At 54.5% G+C, this 17179-nt stretch overlaps 2 protein-coding genes across 2 annotated transcripts; both read left to right on the top strand.

The window, feature by feature from the left end:
* Positions 1–1597: 1597 nt before the first annotated feature.
* Positions 1598–6419, top strand: CORC01_02066 (uncharacterized protein; the record flags this gene model as incomplete). Its single annotated transcript, XM_022613718.1, has 3 exons — positions 1598–5549; positions 5599–5828; positions 5883–6419. 3 exons carry the CDS (start codon positions 1598–1600, stop codon positions 6417–6419), a joined length of 4719 nt encoding a protein of 1572 aa, XP_022479809.1.
* A 1075-nt stretch (positions 6420–7494) lies between these two features.
* On the top strand, positions 7495–9640 carry CORC01_02065 (TGS domain-containing protein; the record flags this gene model as incomplete). The annotated part of the gene is made up of 7 exons (XM_022613717.1): positions 7495–7515; positions 7627–7647; positions 7950–8232; positions 8356–8884; positions 9056–9164; positions 9307–9427; positions 9621–9640. The coding sequence occupies 7 exons, from the start codon at positions 7495–7497 to the stop codon at positions 9638–9640; spliced, it is 1104 nt and encodes a 367-aa protein (XP_022479808.1).
* Between the last annotated feature and the right edge of the window lie 7539 nt (positions 9641–17179).

Genomic DNA, 17179 nt, shown 5'->3' with positions numbered 1-17179 from the left:
CCAAGCGTCAAACGGTTCTGCGTCAAGCTGGGAGGATCCAGGTAGCAATGGGAGCCACGAGAATGGCAAGGTTGTGTGGAGAAACAAGGACGGGAGCTGGATGCAAGCGACGGGCGAGAATACCTGAAGGCTTGAGCGCGCCTGACCAGTTGTCTCTGGCAGTCGAGGTTGAGAGGTCTGGCACTAACAAGAAGAGAAGGCGAGGACGGACGCCTGCTTAGAAGACGCTAGGCTACACTAGGCAACGGCAGGTCGATTAGTCACAACTAAAGTGTGACTGACGGTAAGGTGTCCGTTCTCAGTGGGAGTAATGCTATCCGCCACAGTGTATGATTGGCTGGCTTGGTACCCGCTCCAAAAGCTCCCCATTTTCAACGTCGCTCGTGATTCGTTGTTTGAATTCAAGATGCGACGACCGGCGAGGGGGAAGAGGAGCCTGCTGCGACTCTGGAGGGGGTTGGGATTGGCCGAGGTGGGGCCCAGAGAATTTGGAGGCTTCGATACGTACCCTTCGGGTCGCAACAAGAACACACACCGGGCAGATTGGAGGTTTCCCATAAGCAGGGAGAAGACGAGTCTTGCCAGGATTAGGCACTAAACAAACCAAAAAATCTTGGAGGGTCGGGCGATTCGTTTTGCATTGGAGCCATGGGAAATTTCCGTAGGCTGGTGTGTCCAGGGTCAGGTGGCCCAGGGTGCACCAGGTGCTGCAGCTTGCGAAGAGAAAGACAATGGCGCTGCTACCTATCTCAATCTCACTCTATCTTTCTGAAGCAAGGTGGGTGCCGGGGCTAACGTCCAGGTGGAATTCTAGTCGTTTGGTCTACCTAAGGACGCGGCGTGCTTGTCGACGACAGTCACTTGCAGATGTAGCAAAACTGTGCTGCAGTCAAAAGTACCAATTGTCGAATTCGAGTAGGTACATAGTGCCGACTGCTGGTGTGGCCATCTCAGTCGTCAGGCTGCCGCTGCCACTGCTACTGCCACTGCCGCTACCACCAGGTGCACACTTCACTCTCGTAGCCTGCTGTGTGCCTGCGTGCCGGCGTGCCTGCTTGCCTGATGCTGGCTGGTGCTCTTTCTTGCTGGTTGTGGCTGTACCGTGTCCCGTATTCTCAAGCAACCTGAGTCCCCCCGGTCGGGTCCAATCAAAGAGGTGGCGATCAGACTTTTTGACTCTGAAGACTTGCTCGCGGCCCCATTTCCACCTTTCAGCCAAACCGAAGCATCAAGCGTCACCAGCAGGACCTTTTCCCGCATTCTCTACCACCGCCGCCTCCATCCATTTCGCACGCATTCTTCTGTCTCGGCCAGGCGCTTTCTTAGTCTTTTTTTGTTCCTTTCATCCTCGACGTGATCCGATATCCAATACGTTACTCTTTCGTCCCTATCCGACACCCACACCCGACGCCTTTCGCGCGCGCGCACCCCCCGTGACTGACCTGGCCACTTTCTTCTCTTAGGGGGGTCATCTCGAGCGACCGAGAAATTGTCCACCGACCGCCATCAATTCAATCCGCGTCTCCAACCCTCTTTCTCGCGGCCGACCTTTGGCCAGGATGGTGCTGGCCAGCTTTTCGACCTCTAGATAAATGATATGGATGCGCAGAATGCTGCCGGGTCCGACAAGTCGAAGCCCGTCGCTGCGGCGGAGAAGCGACCGGGCAATCACCAACCTGACGAGTCCCACGAGTCCAACAGCAAACCTACCAAGAACGTGGACGATTCCATCAAATCCCCGCCTCATCTGCCCAAGGATATAAAGCCTAGCGTTATCGTATCCCGCGCCCCTCCCGTAGCCGACGACGCTCCTGTTGACCGAGACTCTGATGCCGAAACCATCGTACTACCTGGTAAGGATGGCCACTCACCCTCCAAGGCGAGGAAGGTAAAGCACGAGGACCGCAGCGATGGAGAGCCACCTGTTCTCCCAGTCCCCCTGGTCCCCCGGAAAATTCGTGATGTGAGTGCTAGCAGAGACGGCGATAAGGAAAAGACAGCCAATCCTGTCCGTCTGTCCGAAACGGCCTCCTCGCTCGGCTTGAAGAAGAAGCGCCTCCACGATCAATCCGCCAGAAGTAAAGATGGTTCCAGCGGTCTCAGCTCGGCTCCTGCGTCCCCTCCCCACCACAGGCGTCGATCTGGTGGGCACTCCGATTCCGATACGGGTGCTGACCGTAGGAAATCCCCCAAGCTGTCCCTGAAAGACCGAGCCAAGTCCATCGACAGGACAGTTCCCCACAAACGCAAAGCTTCCAGGGCAGACTCGGATGATGAGGCGGAAAATCGAAAGGTTCGACGGCAACGCATGTCGGATAACAACAACACCATCGAAGCTCGAGCTCGTCTACCCAAGGAACCAAAGTCTTCGTCTTCGTCTAGGAGAGAACACGACGTCCACTCAGGATCACGCACCAGATCCGTATCTCCCCACCACCCACGTGCCCACAGGCGGAGCGTCTCAACACAACTTCCCGCAAACTCGTCTAATGGCCTGAGCTACAAGAAGAAGCGTCTTCCTCCCCCGCTGCAATCTACAGACTATCACTCGGATGAATCCTCTGCCAGTGGCAGCCCTCACCCACGGAGCTCCAAGCTGCGAAACCTCTCCACCCCCGCCACCGCCGAGTCAAATATGTCGCCGGCCAAGATTGCACCACACAAGAAACATCTCGACGCCCATGGTCAAACGTTCCTCGCAAGGGCATGTGCCCGAGGCGAGTACGATCTAGCCAAGCAAAGACTCGGAGAGCGACCCGAGGATCTCAACGTGGCCGACTATGCTGGCAACACACCACTTCAGATTGCCGCAATCAACGGCTACGAGGACATTGTCAAGCTTCTCATCGACGCAGGCTGCAACCTGGATTGTGTCAACTATGACAAAGACACACCATTGTTAGACGCCGTCGACAACGGTCACTTGGGCGTAGTCAAGTTGTTGCTTAATGCGGGGGTCAATCCGAGGAAAGCCAACCTGAGCGGAGAGGAACCCTTGGATCGAATCAGCGACGACTTGGAGAATGCGGAAGATTTCCGAGCCGCATTAATTGAAGCCAAGTCGCGGCAAGGAGAACGCAGACGTACATCCGAAGATCATCACCCTACCGACCAATTCGACAGCCGGTCATCTCATGGTCCAGACAGCCCTCGAAGGTCGCCAGCACCTTCTGCGTCCCATGCAAGCGGTCGGCGAGCCGGGACGGTACGGGCGAATAAGACAAGCAACCACCTGTTGTACATGTCATTGGACGACAAGACCTTGCGACAAGCTGCAGGAAAAGGCGACGAAGAGACTGTGACGCGGATTTTGCAGGTCAAAGATGGCTGTGATGACTCTGAAGCCATGGTTGCCGCTGCGCGGGGTGGGCATGAAGTGGTCATCCAACTGCTGTTGGCTTTGGGTGGAGCGAACCCAGATCCTGCCCCAGTCTCGAGCATGCCGCCCGAGTTTGCGACACCGATGTTGGCGGCGATTGGCCAGGAAAATATCAAAGTCGTCAGGCTGCTCTTGGATCAGGGAAACTTTGATCCAACTCGCCGATTCAAAGGCGAGACGTATCATGAAATCGCGCGCCGTCGACAGGGCACCAACTGGAAAGACGAAGAGCACATGCTCAAGGAATCTTACGATGCGTACAGAAAGTCACACCGCGATATCTCCAAGACGAAATCCCCCGGCAGACGCGAGCGGGAGAAGGAACGCGACAGGGACCGCGACAGGGAGCAGGACCGTGAGATGAAGCGCCAAGGTCGAAACGAACTCAAGGACGAAGCACGTGCGCACAAGCGCAACCTTTCCAGTCCATCCCGGGACCCGGAAAAAAGAAAAAAACTTTCTTCTGGACGAGCCATTACAAGTCCAAAAGAAAAGCGTAGGGCCGATTCATTCCACGAAGATCAAATCTCACCGAAGCGTGGTCCCGGCAGACCGCGCAAAGAGGACCGAGTACCGACAATCGCTGTTTCAGATCGAGAGGCTTCACCTGCTCTATCACAGAAGCAGGCATCTAAAGCAGCGAAACGAGCCGAGTCCGACGTTGCCGCAATGTCGTCTGAAGGGGAGGCTGCGAAGCCACGCCGGAAATTGGTGTCGAAGGGGGAGCTTCGTGGCGAGAGGGAGAAGAACCGGCGAGCGAGCATGGTGTCTACTACTTCGTCGTTGAAAGATCCTTCGAGCCCTCGCGACCCAAAAGTTGACGATCACCCCGAAAAGCCAAAGGGCGAGCCGCTGTCAGAGAAGTACCATGACCGCACGAAAGCTCTCAAGAGGGACGAGTCCAGGGATCGACTTTCGGTATCCGGTGACAATTCGTCTAAGCGGCATCGGTCTAGCGTCACGCCACCGCATTCGAGCACGGGAGACAAGGATGAAGGCGAAGCGCCTGTGAAGCGCAGGCGGCTCGACGTTGACGGCAAGGAGCGCCGGCCGAAATCGACTGCTTCACCAGAAGATCCCCACAGAACACCCCGCGACGGTCCGCCTCGATCAAAGTCCAGCTTGAGAGACCATGATGATAGCGACCGACGGCCGGCCAAGGCCAAGGCAGATACTGACGGTCACAGACGGGAATCTGGGAAATCAAGTAACAGTGATAAGTCTAGCATCCATGTCAAATCTGAGGATTTTGATATCGAGATGCCGGATGCGTCGGATGTCAAGGACACAGTAGAAGCGGAACCGCGCATTAAGAAGGAGCGCGACGAAGAGAAGCGGCGACTTGAGGAGAAGGAGAGACGAAGAGAAGAGAAGCGTCAAGAAGAGAGGAAGCGCCGTGAAGCCGAGGCCGAGGAAATTCGCAAGAAAGAGGAAGCCCGCCAACGCGAACGCGAGGCTGAAGAGAAGAAGCGAGAGGCTGAGCAGAAGAAACGCGAAGCTGAGCAGAAACAGCGTGAACGCGAGGCTGAAGAGAAACGCTTGAAGGAGGAGGAAGAGGCCAGACAGCGTGAGGAGCAGGAACGCAAGCGTAAGGCCGAACTGGAAAAGAAACGTCAAGAAGAGGAGGAGCGGCAACGACGCGAGGCCGAAGAGAAGAAGCAACGTGAGCGCGAGGCCGAAGAACGAAGGCTTCGCGAGGAAGAAGAGAAGAAGCGGCGCGAAGAGGAAGAAACGAAGAGGAAGGAAGAGGAAGCCCGGAAGCAGCGAGAAGAAAAGGAGAGGCTCCGCAAGGAACGTATCGAGCGAGAAGCTGCCGAAGAAGCCAAGCGGGTTCGCGAGGAGGAGGAACGAAAAGAGCGTGAGCGCAAGGAGCGACTTGAACGTGAGGAGATGGAGCGCAAGCGAGCCGCCAAAGAGGCTGAGCAGCGCCGTCTCCTTGAGGAGCAAGAACGTCTGCGCCTGGCGAAGCTGCCTCCTCTGTTGCGTTGGCTAGACGGTTGCCCGAACCCCAAGACCTCGGAATACGCGGCAAAGTTCAAGCATATGCAAGGCGTGCGTTTCGACACTATTCGTCCACAAGCAAACAGCACGGCAGACGGCAGAGAGCAGTGGGTGCTAAACACCCATGTTGCGCTGCTCCTCGGGGAGAAGGACCTCACTTTGTCACGATGTAGGTGTTTGAATGGTTTCTCCAGTCGCTGGTCACTAACAAATGTCAGATCCGGCTTGGGAACATGTTCCCGTGTCCGACCTCGCTAAAAAGGTCATCTGGAGACTCGAGTCGGATTGTTACGCCTTGCTCAAAGAGAACCTCTACGAGCTTGGAGCTGGTCTGCCAGATTATTACGGAGAAGGCGAGGATCCCTTCAAGATGAGCTTTCGCTTAAAGGAGAAGCTCCGTGGCGAGGCGCGTGAGAAGTTCTTGAAGATGGACATGTTCTTTGTCAAGGTACGTTTTCAATCTGTGCGGCATCAATGGTTACTGGGCTGAGTCAATATACAGGTATCGGACTTGATGTTGATTGCTCCGGACGTACCACATATCCGGGATCTCAAGATGAGCGTCGAGTATCGTGAGCTCCCAGACAATGAAGGCCAACTCTACGGATGGCAAGTCCCGCAGAAGTGGAAACAAGATCCTGACGCCGATCGATTCCTCGGATTCGCGCCGAGAAACAAATACTATATCAAGGGTGTCATGGTCGAGGAGCAGATGCCTGGACTTTCTGCCACAAGCAGCACACCCTTTCCCGAGAAGCGGGTCCCTCGAAAGGGATTGCAGCAGGTTTTCCCCGGCGACCCCGATTATGCCCGCGTGTGCAAAGAGCAAGGGCTTGATTTCCTTTTGAACGGCACAAGAACTCAGACGATGCCCAACGGCGGACACTTGTCGCCACGGAGCCAGTCGAATGTCACAGAAGCAGCGGCCGAATCCGTCAGTGATGTCCAGCCGGCAGCCTCCGCTATTGCGCCAGTGGTGCCCGAACCGAAACTTGTACCTAATGGCGTTAATGGCGTCTCAGCCCCGAGCACCAACTGAGTCGAGTTGGATCACAAGTAGATCAAACGAATCACTATTTTAATATACACATATACACATTCCTGCAGCAACCTCCGGGCGTTACACACCGAGTACCGATGGAAGCCCAAAGCAAACTCCATTTGCAGTCTGAAGATGGGAACCAGCTGTCTCCATGCCCTCTATTCATTTGCCTTTCGATTCCAACGATGTAGAGAATCGCTTGGCTCCGACCTTTTGCCTGGTGGATGCTAAAGGCATTTGGGTTACGCCGGTTTGTCGTCGACGACACGACGTAAGTTTTCCTGGGTCCTTGTGGGCTCACTCTGTCGACGAACAAGAGTTTGTCAAGTCAGTGTCCAAAAGGCGCAAGAACCAGCTGTTGCATGTGGGTAGTTGATGAAGTACGGATGGAATGGCCACGACTAACATGGCTGGGAGCTGAGGAATAGGAGCTTGGGAGCCTAGGAGGCATTGCTGGTTGGGACGGTACCTAGGGGCAGAGAAGGTAAATAACGGAAACAACATATCCAAAATGCCGTCTCATCATTGCCATCGCCTTGTGCTTTGAGTTTGAGAATTATCGCTCAGCGTAAAGTGCAGCCCTTGACGAAAGCGAGTGCCGGTCAGCCTTACTTAAGGGGATGAAGACTTTTGATTGGATGATTCAGGTTTCTGACATCACTGTACTCGAAAACCTATCAAGCCAATGAAAACGGTGTTTGTCCGTCGGACCCCGCTAAAATTTCATGTGCAGTATCCTTTTCGCCCAAGGTGCCAGTGTCCCCGCCATTTTGCACCCCAAAACCCACCACCACCACCGCCAGGTGCACAACCACAATCACCAACTACCAGAACCATCAACCCAAAACTTGGGCAACGGGACAGCGGTAGACGACGACAAAAGACGACGAGCATTACTTATTTGATACCCCCAATTCCTGCAAGCAACGGAAAATTCTACATTCTTTCCCCTCCCCCCCCCACCCGGTCCCGCGCCTTGGACGTCGACGTCGCATCGAAAAGAAAAAAGCTAGACACATTTCGAACCCCTCCATACAGGACAAGGACGTCTTGAGGACGAAAAACCGCAACCATGGCGACCACTGTTGACAAGGTAAGGTTCTTCCCGCAGAAGGCTTCATAGCCTTACACGAGTGGAAACTCTAGTTTCCCTGTTCAAGTTCTTCGAGAGGAAACCAGTTTGACTAACTATGGATTCGTGTAGATCAAAGATATCGAGGCCGAAGTACGTGTTCAACTGCTCCTCCCCCTCTACAACACACCCCCTTACTCCCTTGCGACCGCTGTCGCCCGCCCGTCTTCGATGTCGATGATGTCTAGGCTTCGAAAGCTTTATACGTGTGTGACGTAGAATGGGCGCAAGGCTTGCTTCACATCGTCGACGGACAGTCAATCCACAGACCCCGGTCTTCGACCCGGCGACATCATGAACACACACACACCCCTTCCCCTTCTCCATACACACAACCAAACAAATGCGACGCGCAGCAAGAAACTGACGGAAAACTCTCTCCCCCCTTCAAACAGATGGCCAAGACCCAAAAGAACAAGGCCACGTCCTTCCACTTGGGTCAACTGAAAGCCAAGCTCGCCAAGCTCAAGCGCGAGCTCCTGACGCCTTCGGGCGGCGGTGGCGGCGGCGGTGCCGGCTTCGACGTTGCGCGTACGGGTGTCGCGAGTATCGGCTTTATCGGGTTTCCATCTGTGGGAAAGAGTACTCTGATGAGCAAGTTGACGGGCCAGCACTCCGAGGCCGCGGCGTATGAGTTCACGACGTTGACATCCGTTCCGGGTCAGGTCACTTACAACGGTACGTTTCTTTGCCGGATTTGTTGGTTGAATTTTTGAGTGGTCTGGGAAAATGGGAGAAATGAAAAGGAGGGCGTGAGGGATGGAAAGCCAGGTGGCTGACAATCTGTTTCTCGTTGCTCAGGTGCGCCGCTGCAAATCATCGATTTGCCGGGTATCATTGAAGGAGCCAAGGACGGCCGCGGTCGTGGTCGCCAGGTCATTGCCGTCGCGAAGACGTGCCATCTCATCTTCATCGTCCTCGACGTCAACAAGCCCCTGACGGACAAGCGCGTCATCGAGACGGAGCTCGAAGGCTTCGGCATCCGCATCAACAAGTCGCCGCCAAACATCACCTTCAAGAAGAAGGAAAAGGGCGGCCTCAACATCACGAGCACCGTGCCCCTCACCCACATCGACCACGACGAGATCAAGGCCGTCATGAACGAGTACCGCATCAACTCGGCTGACATCGCCATCCGCTGCGATGCCACTATTGACGACCTCATTGACGTCCTTGAGGCGCGGAGCAGAAACTACATCCCCGTCATTTACGTTCTCAACAAGATTGATGCCATTAGTATCGAGGAGCTCGACTTGCTCTACCGTATCCCCAACGCCGTGCCGATCAGTTCCGAGCAGGGTTGGAACATTGACGAGCTGATGGAGGCAATGTAAGGATTCTGATTTTTCCCCTTTTCTCAATTCCTCCTAAGCCTTTGGACCTTTGGCCGGTTGTTGTCTCCCGGAGCGACACGATCGTCGGCGACAACAAGGATAAACCTGCTCCTCATAAAATTCGCTTAGAAGACAGGGCTAACGTTTTGATTTTCCTCGCCGTACAGGTGGGACAAGCTGAAGCTCGTTCGTGTTTATACGAAGCCCAAGGGCAAACTGCCAGACTATTCTCAGCCCGTCGTGCTACGTTCAAACAGGTGCACGGTCGAAGACTTCGTGAGTATTGATCCTCCTGACGCAGCGTTTCTGTCCCGAGAGAACCTTGTTTTTTCCCACAACAAGGGGTGCGAAGGGCAAGAGCGTGTGTTGCTTTTGCTCGTTCTGTTCGTACTGACCGATGCTTTTCTTTCTCATCTAGTGTAACCAAATCCACAGGAGCATTCTTGAACAGTTCAAGACCGCCATCGTGTACGGCAAGTCCGTAAAGCATCAACCTCAGCGCGTCGGTCTCTCCCACGAGCTAGCCGACGAGGATATCGGTACGTTTTCATCTTTTGTCAAATAACACCTCCCCCCCATCCGTCGTCATCATCTACAACCTACCTGCGTATCTCCCGCCGCGAGCCAACTGCATCGGCAAGGAAGTTGAATGGAACAGCCGGCGGGGAAAGCGCAGTCGAGTGAGTCGGTTAGGAAGCAAACAACGGAGCTAATATCTCAAACTACCCATAGTCACAATCGTCAAGCGCTGACGAACGCGGCGACAAGCTAAAACTCGGCGGCGCATGGCGGCCGTTTGTCGTCATGTTGCCCGCCGCCCCATGCCTGTCTGGCCAGGAGAACAAGCCCCAGCCCAGCCCGGCCCGGGTCACCGTCCCCCCTCCTTTGGTGGGAGGAGGAGAAAAACAGAATTCAAGCCACTTGCCCCTTTCCTCCGCCATCTTACCCTCCCCTCCCCAGCGATTCCCACCCTCCACGTTACCGCGATCTCATTTGAGTACCGATTCCATGGCATCGTGTGCGAACTCAAAAAAACCCTCTCACACTACTCTTCTTTCAAAGTGAACATTGAACCAAAGGGAAAAGCCAACACCCCATCTTACGCGCGTAAGCTTAAGTCAAGGCCGGGAATAATGCCACTGTTGAACTCTAAGGGGGCGGCTTTCCAGGAACGAGGCTGACAGAGTGTGTGTGTGTGTGTGTGTGTGTGGATTTGTTTGCTGCCTACACTACTTCCTGCTGTTACTCTTACCGAGCCATGGGATGTGTGTGTATATGGCCGCAAGCAGTCAGTCGCGAAGGGTCCCTTTGATGGCGGCGTCAAGGTATCTATCTGCCTGCCCTGTGTTTGCCGCTGAGATTCGATGGCGGGGGAGGGGGGGCATAGACGAAGAGGAGGGTGGAGGTGACGGCGGGGGGAATCAGGGCAACGTTGGTTTCCAAAGCCAGGCAAGCGTCTATATCATGCTATTGCATGATAGAATCAGAATCAGAGGAGAGGAGAGAAGAAGGGAGAAGTGAGAAAAGGGTGAATACGGGAGTTCCGGCTTGCCAAAAAAAAAAAAAAAGGTTCTTGTCTCAAATCAAAACGGCTTCTGGCAGAAGACAATATCGCCACGTTCTTTTTTCCTTCTCCAATTCGTTTCTTCTCTCCTGAGAGAATGGAACGTTGTATCATGGCATTTCATTGTGTGTGACGTGGACTGGATGAGATTGGATGGGCCCGTCCAGTTCGTCCGTCGGGCACTAAAGCTGGCGGCCGGGCGGCGCGTGCCTGACAGACAGCCAAAAAGAAAACTATAAAATAAAATAAAAAACTTAAAAAACAAACTCCTGTCCCCAATCTGTGTGGAAATACCGCGTGGCTTTTTGTTAGCAGCCTCGCGCGAGTACCACCATTGTTGCCCTCGTCGTCGATGCTGTTGCGGGAGAGAAAGAGACAGAGAGATCTTACTTGTACACTGTAGCAGTTGGAAAGCCGGCCCCCGCGTCTCAATCCCTTACCCCACACGCCGCCACCACCTAAAGTTCGCGCAGCACCCAAAAAAAAAAAAAAAAAAAAAAAAAAAAATTTATTTTTAAAGTGGAGGGTGTGGAAACCCGCACCCCCCATCACAACCCCCTCCCCCACCCGCCACCACCCCCCAAAGCGCGCGAAAACACAAAAAAAAAAAAAAAAAAAAAAAAAAAAAAAACAGTCACGAAGCCAAATCGTGGGCGAACCTGCATAGCCGAGGGCCTCTGGTCCTGCGGCCGCAATGCTCCCAGGAGAAGCGTAGGTTGCATATTCTTCTTCCGCAAAAGGGCCCAGCGCATGTGCTCGTACTGGGCGTGTATCTCCTTTCCCAGCTTACTTGACTCCGCGCGCTAAAGCAACCGAAGGGTGGTGGGCGGAAAGAGAGACAGAGAGAGACGGATAGAAAGAGAGCAAGAGAGTGAAAACAGCATGCAGCTTCCGCGCACGCACACACACGTCGTTCTCCTCCTCTTTCTCGAAGTGTATGGGGCCGAGGAGGGGTGGGGGATGGCGGGCGGGTGTGTGGGTGAGCCAGACGGGGGACTCCCTGGATCGGGGGCAACGTCGGCGCTTAAAGCAGAGCTAAGACGACACCCTTTTCTTCTCTCCTGCCACGCTGCTCTTCATGAGTCCGCCTTTTTTTCTGCCCTCTCATCCCGCCCCTGCTGCTGCTACTGCTGATGCTGCTGACGCTTGTCTCTAGACGGACTCGGCACTACTGGCGCGATGCACTTCACTGCAATTCCCCGATGAGAAACGTGTCTGGCGGAATGGCAGCAGCCACGGACCTGTTTTCCCTCTGCAAAATCAGAAAAAGAGGGGAGGGAGACTTGAACACCAGTCAGAAATCATCCTCTCGTCCGCCTGCTTTTCATGAGGCTTTCCTTACCGCCCACGTCTCGTGGTCATTTTTATCTACCCTTCCTCTCACAAGTCCCGGTTTTTGTTTGCTATTGCTGGGCGGCATGTGCTAGTTAGTGGTGGGTCGTCCGCGGCGCTCGCAGCGAGCCGTGATCTCATCTCATCTCATCTTACCCTAAGAGGAGGACGGATGGGAAGAGCCTGGACGAAGGGTCCCGGGTCCTAGTCCGCGATATGCGAAGCAAGGGAAGGACGATTTGCGGAGTTTGTTAACAGTCAAAATCGATCCAGCGATCTTGGCCCCAACATCTCGACTTCGAGTCGAGATCACCTACGGGCAGATGAGTGTATCCGTACCTTGCATCAAATACAGATGAGGCGAACGACGGGCGATAGGACACAGACCACGGGAGAACGGCTGCAAGGGTAAGCAGGCGCAGGGGCAACACAGACGGCGGCGGCGGCGGCGGATGCTGCGCTGCAATGTTGCTCGTGCTGCCCATCCCCTGCTTGCTCCAAGGCGACATGAGTCGACCAGCCCGGTCAGTTCCAGCGGGTTTGGGGGAGGGTTCGGGAACAAGCAAGCTGCACTCCACCCGAGCACTGACGCAGCTTTCATCTTTTCGCAGAGGGCTGCTCCAAAAGCTGAGTTGGAACCAAACGTCTCGTTCGTGCATACATAGCAAGCATAGGTATTCCATGTGGACCAGATGTAGCCTTGGTCGGGGGTAGTCTGCCAAAGGACCAGTCGCTGGAGCGTTCATCGAGGAGAGCGATGGTCGGCTGGCATCTTGCCCACCATGTCATTCGAGACATGACAACGTGGATGCGGTCATTCCGCTCTGCCAAACGGGAGTCCGCGTGTCTGGCTAAATTCCCAAAGCCCGAGCTCCTCATGGCTTGAAACAATGGCTTGGTTGTGAATTCCTGGTACCTTGACAAGGTAGGGCAGCTAAATATGATTAGCCATGTCTGACAGCCGCTGATGAGGCGAGTACAGATACAAGGACTTGAGATGCTTCCTCGTATCCGACAACTTCTGAATTAAAGTTGGCGGGCGGACTACTCTCATTGCCGTGATAGCATAGCATCCATGGGGATCAGTAATATCGTTAGTCTGGCTAAGACACGTCAGTCATGGACTCATGGAAAACCCTTACCCTACCTAGCGGCGGGAAGGTGCCAAGGGAACGACGGAGTAAATGGGTCTCCGAATCAGCCTTTTTCCCTCTGTAGTCTATTACCCGGTCCGCTCATCATCATTATGCATGTTGATTGCCCAACGTTGTCGTAAAATGAGAGGCCTTTTTCATGACTGATGCGAAGCTACTGTGAGAGCGATCAGATACTGCTTCGGGTGAGGGTTGAGTTGGGGTGCCGTGGCATCAACTCAGCCTGGCCCAGGATACCGCCGGCAAGGCCCGCTTCATATTGAGAACGGCGTACGTTGTGGGCCAAAGCGGGTGGATGCTGGTCGACCCTGGATCAACCCTGGCCTATGCCCCAATCGCAGTAGTATCCTCCGGCCATGCTCTCCTCCTCGTTGAAGCATTCACTCTTGTGCCATTGCGTCGCCATCGAGGCTTGGCCAGACCCTCCGTGCAACAGAGCTTTTCAGAAAAGGATCCACGATTCAGGAAGTCCTCGTAGGCGACCATCTGACCAACTAGGAATCAGTCCGGGCCTCAAAATGGCCTCGCTAGGACCGCCTCCTGTGCAAAGAATCTTTTCCGTCCAATGACCAGTACGGAGCTGGTGATGAATCCGGAAATTATGTCCAATGAAAATGCCGAAAACGATTTCAGCGCTGCTGTTGGTCAACAATCCTCCGTCAACTCTTGGATCCCTAGGCCGGAATGGCGCCTGCGCTTGTCTTCTGACTGCAATGTCAAGTCTTGTGACGGCTCCAAAGGTGATTATGGAGCCGGAGCTATCTAGATAGCCATAGAGTCGAATACCTCGTACCTCGTACAAGTTGACCGGGTTTTGGCGAATATACCCTGTTCATGCCCCATTGGCTCCGAAATGAGTCTAGAGGTCTATTCCATGATGAGCTAGCCAGATGTATCAAAAGTGAATCGACGCGATTCCCAAACCGCTTGACCGCGGCAGGCTCAGCTGGTTGGGAGGCGGGCCACAAGAGGAACGGCATGGACCGACAATCTAACCGAGTACAACAAGCCATAATTAAAACAGAGAATTCCGTGCAGCGTTGAAAGATGAAGCGGAGGCGCCCATCGCGATCGTCTGGCCGTCCAACTAGGGGTGTTAATTGTTGGACGCCGCTCCATGATGAGTGTGACGATGGTGGATGCCAATTCTATGAATGTTGAATTGCATCGCGAGGAGTCCTTGTCGTTGTCGGAAACGGCCTTCGCGATGTCGTGGCGAGTGCGTTAAAGTAGTTCGAGTAGGTCTTAGTTCAAGACCAAGTAGCAGCACGGCTCAATAGACTGCCATTGATGTCGCATATCAAACTTGAAATTCGAGATCAAAGCGTTCGGCAGACCTTGGCTCGTTTGACGTCGGAATTTCGGTAGGATTTGAGCGCTCACAAAGGGATTTGAAAGGAAGTGATTTGAAGGAATTGGACCCGACTGAGGAGGCCCCTGTGGTCGAATGCATTGATCGCCATAAACTGCCGCAGGCAGCCGTTTATGCTGGCAAGACCCGGTTGACTTGATTTGAACAGACCGAGGCTGACAAAATGGCACGCTATTTCGATGCTTGCTGACAAGGACCCGAGTGTTGCTTGGAAAGCGACTGCAGTCCGCGAGCGAACGACCGGATATCCGCAAGAGGTTCTATGTCTATCAAACCACACCCCCTCCCCGATGCTCAATGGTCGCTTTGAACGGCTCAGAGAAGGGTGGGACGTTGGGGCTGGCCGCTGCACCCCTTCCCCCTGACAATGCCAGACAGGGATGGGTCAGGTCGCCGGCGGGCTATTTCTCGTAGCAACAGTCGATCGCTTGACAGCTTGGACGGACCGGAGACAACCAAGTTGGCGTGGCAGGGCCGGGGCGATGTATCCACGAGGCGTTGCATATCGGGGATGGGATTTGGAGGAGGGCGACAGCAAGAGGGGAAAGGCACTGGCTAGGAAGACTGGCGTTTGGCGTGCGACGTGCCGAGTTAGGCGCACACTGTATCGATGCGAGGGAGACAGAAGACTACCTATACAGCTAGGTCGTGGCGTGTACAAGGCGCGATCGGGGGCTCATGTGGTGAGAAAGGCGCCTCTTGGTGTACTATTCGCGCAGACTCTTGGTCTCCAGGTCTCGTATCGGTCGATGAATAGCTAGTCGAGGGTATAACGAACTGTCGGTCAGAATGGTACCCGTGGCGGGAGTGTCAGATGATGAAGCCGTTGAGTGGATGTGTTTCTGGCAGGTCATTGTAGGTAGCGTAGTTGGGTAAGAGCGGCTGGAGACGTGGAGGCAGGTGGCCGAGCTGTCGAATAGAAGTGTACCGTGCCGAGGGACTAAGGCAGCGGGAAGGTAAGAAAGTTGGAGCGCCGACCCAGTCAGGGTCTTTGAGGTGCAAATGAGACTGTTACTGGCTCGTTGTCGATGCCCCTGCGACGACGTCTGAGTAAGGTAAGGAAGGTAGAGGATGCTTGTTGCAAATTGGGAGGAGACGAGCCAGGCGAGGGAAGGCGCGGGGCTTCATGAGTCGCAATGAAGGAGGATTGGGCATCGATGGCCCTATGGGAAGCAACAGAAGCAAAAGACAACCCCTCATGAGCTAGGTAGCTGGCCGGCCGGGGGTGTCATAGAAAGGCAGGGACGGGACGGGACCTTGGTGGTTCATCACTTTCTAATTGCTTTTTCTCTCTTTCTCTCTCTCTCTCTCTCTCTCTCTCTCTCTTTCTTGCTGCTCTCCGCTCAGGTCCCTACCTAGTCACCCAAGGGAGGTACAGTCCGCACAGATAGGTACTATGTAGTCTTTCGCCCATCTTGCCCTCCACTATTAGAAGCTCGTCCATTCGGGGAAGGTACGGACGACGGCGGTAAAAGGTGGAACAGGATGCTTAAAGTGGGGTCCGTCTTGAGGTTAAGAAGCCTTCCCGTAGGTTGTGGTTGTCTCTTGCTGGACCTCGAGATGGGAAGCAAGGATTGCAGAGTTCACAGTGCACCTCTTGCTCCTGCTCTCCGCTCCCTTTCCCCCTGCCCAGACATCCCTGCCCCGTGCGTCCTTAGGGCTTGTGATGGGGCAGGGAAAGGACGGGTGAGCCAGTCAACGCCCGCCCGCCGGTCCACTGCCCAAGATGGGACGACGTTGTTTCCTTCCTCTCCTTTGGCGTCCGTATCCGTCCACGTCGTTTCCTTCCATGTCGCCCGTTCAACTCAGGTCGACTTCGAGACTGAATCACTTGCGTGCTGAAGCAGGCACGTTATCCAAGTTCAGTACTCCGAGATACACGGCACTGGTATGGAGCGTAAGCGAGGAATGCAAGTACCGTTACCTGTCGGGCACCTAGATTTGCTCCATAAGGTACCTAGGTACCTAAGGTAAGCAAGCTGCCTTCGGTTGACGTTTGGCAGCTATCCGTACCTACCCTGCCTAACCTTTACCCTTGGGAACAGGTTCTTCTCTACCTCAAGGTAGAGATGGACACGGGCTCATCCATCACCCTTTTTCATTTGCTTCGACATGTCTCCATGTCTCCATGTCTCGTCTCCGTCTCGTCTCGTCCTACTCACTTTTCACATTGGAATGATCCGTCCACCGGCCATCGCCCACACTAACGTAACGCCTTGTACCGGCAACATCCCCTTCAATCTCTAGACTCTATCCCCTCTGCTTAATCAAAACCCTTGTCGGAGCAACACTCGCCAGTATTACTCCGTACCCATCGCGGGCGGAGAGGTGAGAGGAGAGGAGAGGAACCTCCCGTCACACCATGTACGAATACTGCGGCGAGCAAGCCATGAACGCGCCCTCCTCGTCTAGACCCCGACCCCAACTAACCCGATCTCGCTCTCACGCAAGCACAGCCCGTCAAGGGTGCAAATGCTCCGTCCGTCTTTGGATCCAAACCTCCCATCGTCTCTCCGGCCACTGCTCCGGTGAGCATATTACACAGTACGTGTATGTGTGTGCGTGTCGTGTGGGTGGTAATCTCAGCGCAAAGCAGGTCCTCAGGTCAGCTAATTGGCGCGCGATTCTTCCGTTTCTCGACCCAGACGCGGCTTTGCCTGATTATTGAGCATCCAAGCAACCGTTTTCTGTAACATCTCGCTTTCTACCTTTCTTTTTTCTTCCCATCCCTCGGCTCCAGACTCACTGTTGTCTGCCATTGAATTCCTGGGTGATACCAATTCGGTTTTTCCTACAGAATCTTCCTAATCCGCACCATCGGGCCATCCGTGCCATCGGCTGTCATCATCTCGCAGGAAGCCGACAGACT

This window comes from Colletotrichum orchidophilum (genome assembly GCF_001831195.1).
Source record: "Colletotrichum orchidophilum strain IMI 309357 chromosome Unknown Scaffold_11.1, whole genome shotgun sequence".
NCBI lineage: Eukaryota > Fungi > Ascomycota > Sordariomycetes > Glomerellales > Glomerellaceae > Colletotrichum > Colletotrichum orchidophilum.
Note: the sequence above shows the minus strand (reverse complement) of the source record. Positions and strands in the feature narration are given on the sequence as shown.